Consider the following 6,000-nt stretch of genomic DNA (forward strand, 5'->3'; position numbering starts at 1 on the left):
TGTGAACAAATTGGAGAAATAGATAATTTCCTAGAAACATACAACCTACCAAGACTGAATTAAAGAAATAGAAAATCTGAACAGGGATGCCTGGGTGGCTCAGTTGGTTGAGCTGCTGCCTTCGGCTCGGGTCGAGGTTCCGGGGTCCTGGGATCAAGTCCTGCATGGGGCCCCTTGCTCCGTGGAGAGCCTGCTTCTCCCTCTGCCTGCTATGACTGCCACTCCCCCTGCTTGTGCTGTCTCTCTCTCTCTCTCTGACAAATAAATAAATAAAATCTTAAAAAAAAAAAAAGAAAAGAAAATCTGAACAGATTAAGTACTAGTAAAATTGAATTAATAATTAAAAACCTCCCCCCAAACAAAACTCCAGGACCAGACAGTTTCATGGGTGAATTCTGCCAATATTTAAAGAATTAATAGTGATTCATCTCAAATCATTCCAAAACTTCCAAACTCATTTTATGAGGCCAAAATCACCCTGATACCAAAACCAGACAAGGATGGCAGAAGAAAAGAAAATTACTGGCCTAGATCCCTGATGTATGTAGTTGCAAGAATCCTCAACAAAATATTACCAAGCCAAATTCAACTCTCAATAGATGCAGAAAAAGCATTAGACAGAAAATGTCAGCATCTGTTTATGATGAAAACTCTCAACAAACAGGGTATAGAGGAAGTATACCTCAACATAATAAAGGCCTTATATGACAAACCCACAGCTAACATTATACTCACGATGAAAAGCCAGAAGCTTTTCCTCTAAGATCAGGAACAAGACAAGTATGCCTGTTCTTGCTACTTTGATTCAACATAGTACTGAAAGTCGTAGCCAGAGTAATTAGGCAAGAAAAAGAAATGAAAGGCGTCCAAATAGGAAAGGAAGAAGTAAAATTGTCACAATTTGCAGATGACATTTTTAAAAGCTTTAAGAAAGTAGATAAATCTGGGGTGCCTTTATGGCTTAGTTAGTAGAGCAGCCCTATGTTTATTTTATTTCATCAAATAAATCTTAGGCAATTGGTAAAAAATAATGCTTGATTTTCCCCCCCACTTTTAGTGTTAAATGTTTACAAAAGTCAGTGAAGGATTCTTACCACATAATGTGTAGACCATGTGCCTGTGAACTTGAAGTTTGTGCAAAGTGTGGAAAGAAAGAAGACATTGTTATTCCGTGAGTATTTTTTTTTTAATGTTTGCGATTTACTCTTTAAGTAATTGATCTCTAAATTTTTTTTTGAGGAAACATCCAGTAGCTCTGAGAGTCTTAAGGTACAGTGTATCACACTGATTTAGACTTTTTTTCTACCTAACAGGAAAAAATCTTAATTATTTATTATATATTTCTATCATTATAGTAAAAATAAAACTATATTTAATTAGGAAATTAAAATACTTATCTATGAAGTTCATATTCATCACTTATCACATAAGAATTTATTCATTATGCAACTAAGTTTCTTGAATGGTTATCACTTATTAATTTCTTTGAGCCTACTTTATTGACAACAGTATTATAATTGGTTGGAGTCAAGACTTCAAGACTGGAGTTAATCTTCAAGGATTGTTTTCTTTATACTTATTAGACTCCTATCAATGAGGAAATATAAAGTTCTTTTCAATCAACAGTTAGAAAACGAAAGCCTGAGAAATAAATAGAAGTTTTTTTTTTTTTTTTTTTTAGGTTTAATAAAGAACCAGAAAAGGCAGAAAATCCTGAAAGTAATCTACGTTCCAACCATAGAAGTTGCAGAAGAAATCAAGAAGAAAGCGATGATGACTTAGATTTTGATATTGATTTAGATGACACAAAAGATAATCAAGTGGGTTAATATATTAAAAACCAGTTTAAAAACATGAAATTCTGAGTGACTTTTGACTTTGGGAGTTTTACACAAAAATACTGTGAAATCCTAATGAGAAAAATAGCAAAAACCTATAGAAAACAGGCATAATTCATACATGGACAATATAAATTATGCATGATACCTGGATAATTATAAAACTTTGATCCAGAGCTTTTTTTTTTTAATTTATTTTTTATTTTTTTATTAACCTATAATGTATTATTAGCCCCAGGGGTACATGTCTGTGAATTGCCAGTTTTACACTTCATAGCACTCACCGTAGCACATACCTTCCCCAATGCCCATAACCCAACCACCCTCTCCCTACCCCCCTCCCCCAGCAACCCTCAGTTTGTTTTGTGAGCTTAAGAGTCTCTTATGGTTTGTCTCCCTCCTGATCCCAACTTGTTTCATTTATTCCTTTCCTATCCCCCAAACCCCTCATGTTGCCTCTCAACTTCCTCGTATCAGGGAGATCATATGATAATTGTCTTTCTCTGATCGACTTATTTTGCTAAGCATAATACCCTCTAATTCCATCCATGTCATCACAAATTGCAAGATTTCATCCAGAGCTTTCTTATAATAAATTTTTAAGTAGCATATGCCAGAATTCCTACCAAAATGAGTCTTAGGGTATCATATTGCAGTTTTGGGGAATTATTTAGAAGAGTATACTACCTAATATCAAACTAAAGAAGATTCAGAATTGTTGGTTGTATAAGAACTATCTTGTGGAAAAATCAGTGCTAGCCTCAAAAATTGGTCCACATTAAGTACTTTTTTATAGATTGATCTCAAGTAAATGGCCCACATAACAAAGCCCCCTTACTTATAAGCTTATTATAAAAAGCTTGTTACTTATTTTTTATAATAATGTTTAACAAGTGTTGTAGCAGTTTTTCTTTGAAAGTATTTTTACATATCTTATCACATTTTTTACCTTTCTTCTTGTGCAAGATACACATACAGAAAGTAATGTATAAAATACGTATGTATTGGGACGCCTGGGTGGCTAAGTGGGTTAGACTTCTGCCTTCAGCTCAGGTCATGATCTCAGGGTCTTGGGATCGAGCCCTGCATGGAGCCCCGCATCGGGCTCTCTGCTCAGCAGGGAGCCTGCTTCTCCCAATCACTCTCTGCCTGCCTCTCTGCCTACTTGTGATCTCTGTCTGTCAAATAAATAAATAAAATATTAAAAAAAAACCCATATGTACAGTTTAATAAATAATTATGAAGAAAAGTCATACATCTATCATCCAGACAAAGAAACTACTTTTAAACAATATAAACTAGTTTCTCTGATTTTTAGTCCTTTTTTCTTTTTATTTTGAAATATCTCAAGCCTAAACAAAACAGCAAAATAGAAACTTTCTATATCCTTTATCTAGATTCACAGTTGATTTGTTATGTTTTCATTATAGCTCAATAGATTGATATAGATACATACTGTATTTGCTGAACCATTTGAACCTAAGTGGCAGACATTGGCTTTGAACTTTATATGAACAGACTTTTGCATGTTGTATCTCTTCTTTATCTCATTATTCATGAGATTGATGCATGTTGTTGTAAGAGCTCTAATTTTGTCATTTTACATTACTACATTTTATTCCCTTGTCTTTACATACCATGATTCATTTATCCTCTCCAATGTTGAGGGAGATTTGAGTTATTTTTAAAATTTTGCTAGTACAAAGAATACTGCTGTGAGCATTGTTACATGTGTTTTTTAGTACATATGTGTTGTTTCTTGGTGCACATTTCTATTAGGTCTATATCTAGTAGTGGTACAGGCCATCCAGCTGTATGCATGTGCATGTTCAGGATTACTGTATAATGCCAAGTTGTCTTTACAGAAGAATTATTATTTCATTTCCCCATAGCAATATATTAAGAGTTCCAGTGCTCTGTATCCTAACACTTCATCTTTGAATTTCTGTCAGTTTGATAAGTATGTATGTCTTTGTCTTATTAATTTTGTAATTTATATGTATATGTATGTATATATATACATATACACATGCACATATATATACCACGTCCTTTTATCCATTCATCTATGGAGGGACACTTAGATTGGTTCCATATCTTAGGTATTGTAAGTAATGCTGCAATAAACATAGGGCTGCATATATCTTTTCAAATTAGTGTTTTTATTTTCTTTGGGTAAATACTCAGTGCTGGAATTACTGTATTTCTATTTTCTAATTTTTTGAAGAACCTCCGTACTGTTTCCCATAGTGGTTGCACCAGCTGACATTCCCATGAGCAGTGCACGAGGGCCCCCTTTTCTCCACATCCTCATTAGTGCTTGCTATTTCTTGTCTTTTTGAGAGTAGGCACCCTGACAAAGTGTGAGATGATTTCTCATTGTGGTTTTGATTTGTATTTCCCTTAGGATTAGTGATGTCCAGCATCTTTTCATGTGTCTTGGCCATCTGTATGTCGTCTTTGGAAAAATGTCTGTTCAAACTCTCTACTCATTTTTAATCAGATTTTTTTTGTTTAAAAATATAAAATCTTAAGGGCGCCTGGGTGGCTCGGTCAGTTAAGCATCTGCCATCAGCTCAGGTCATGATCCCAGGGTCCTGGGATTGAGCCCCTCTTGGGGCTCCCTGCTTATTGGGAAGCCTGCTTCTCCCTCTGCCTCTGCCTGCAGTTTCCCCTGCGTGTGTGCTTTCTCTCTCTCTGTCAAATAAACAAAAATCTTTAAAAAAAATAGAAATATAAAATCTTATCAAAACATTAAGAAAAAATGGACACATAAATGGAGAAAGATAAAATAAATGGAAAGAGATACTGGGATCATGCTGGGGAAGTCTCAGTATTCTAAGCTTAGGACCTTACAGAAAGTTTCCCATCAATTTGGCTTACCTTTTTGCATATAAACTTATTTTCTGGACACAGTAACTTGTGGTTAAGGAGCCAACTAAATCATTATTTCTAGCATAAATTCTTTCCCATCCGAATGAATCATAACTCCTCAGATTACCTTCTCAGGAGAGAAGTTTAACAAAGAGCATCACCTAGTGACATGGCCTAATATCTGCATTTCTGTCTTTAGTGCTAAGAAAGGTTTTTTGTTTGTTTTTTTTTTAAGCAGACATAAATTTAATTGTTACATTTGGTTCATTTAATTTTTTGGAATTATTTTGTCTAACCCACCCCCAAGATAATAATAAAAAATAAATAAATAAATAAATAAATAAATAATTTTGTCTACCCCCCAAGATAATAATAATAATAAATAAATAAATATATATATATGTGTGTGTATATATACATATATATATATATATATATATTTTTTTTTAAGGTTACCCTAACCCTAACCTAATTTATATATATATAAATTCCATATATGTATTTAGGGAATGCAGAATGTATATATATATGGAATTCTGTTACTTGAAGATCCATGCTGTCTGGTACCAGAGTCTGTTTTTTTAACTATTGTACTATAATACCACTCTTGTCACACATCAAAAGGAGTTCCAAAGGTAAATAGAGAAAAAACTGTTAGATGGAGGACATGGCATGAACTTACTTGGTGACTACAGAGGCTTGGAATAATAATGACAACAATTTAATAATCGCATTCATTCAATTCAACAAATAATCATTGAGCACTTAACATGTGCAAGGGCACTGTTCAAGATACGCAGGGTACAACAATGAACCAAACAAAGATCCTTATCCTTTCAGAGATAACTTTTTAGTGGGTAGAGATAGACAACAAGCACTGAACATATGAAGTAAATTATATTAGAATGTGAAAGTGCTATAGGAAAAAATATGGAATGGTTGGCTGTTTGGGAGTCTAAGGGCTTGGATGGCATAGGGATGAGGGTATACAAGTGGGTGGCAAGTAGGCTATGGTTTGTTTTTTTTTTAAAGATTTTATTTATGTATTAGAGAGAGAGACCGCATAAGCAGGGGGAGTGACAGGCAGAAGGAAAGGGAGAAGCAGGCTCCCCTTGGAGCAGGGAGCCCGACTTGGCTCTTGATCCCAGGACCCGAGGCTTATGACCCGAGCCAAAGGCAGATGCTTAACCGAATGAGTCACCCAGTGCCCCTAGGCTATGATCTTTTATTTATTTATTTTTATTATTATTTTTAAAAGATTTTTTTAATTTCTTTGACAGAGATCACA

The 6,000-nt window shown here is 34.5% G+C and overlaps 1 protein-coding gene across 1 annotated transcript in view; it reads left to right on the forward strand.

Annotated features, from left to right (window-relative positions):
- Positions 1–1,854, forward strand: part of CUNH9orf85 (chromosome unknown C9orf85 homolog) — a 63,883-nt gene extending 62,029 nt beyond the window's left edge. Inside the window, exons 3-4 of the mRNA XM_032866626.1 lie at positions 1,058–1,171; positions 1,682–1,854. Of these exons, the coding sequence (XP_032722517.1) occupies positions 1,058–1,171; positions 1,682–1,829 (262 nt within the window). The 3' untranslated portion in view covers positions 1,830–1,854. The remainder of the gene's footprint in view (positions 1–1,057; positions 1,172–1,681) is intronic.
- Positions 1,855–6,000: the final 4,146 nt, after the last annotated feature.

This window comes from Lontra canadensis, unplaced genomic scaffold, assembly GCF_010015895.1.
Source record: "Lontra canadensis isolate GAN:19392208 unplaced genomic scaffold, GSC_riverotter_1.0 scaffold31, whole genome shotgun sequence".
Classification (NCBI taxonomy): domain Eukaryota; kingdom Metazoa; phylum Chordata; class Mammalia; order Carnivora; family Mustelidae; genus Lontra; species Lontra canadensis.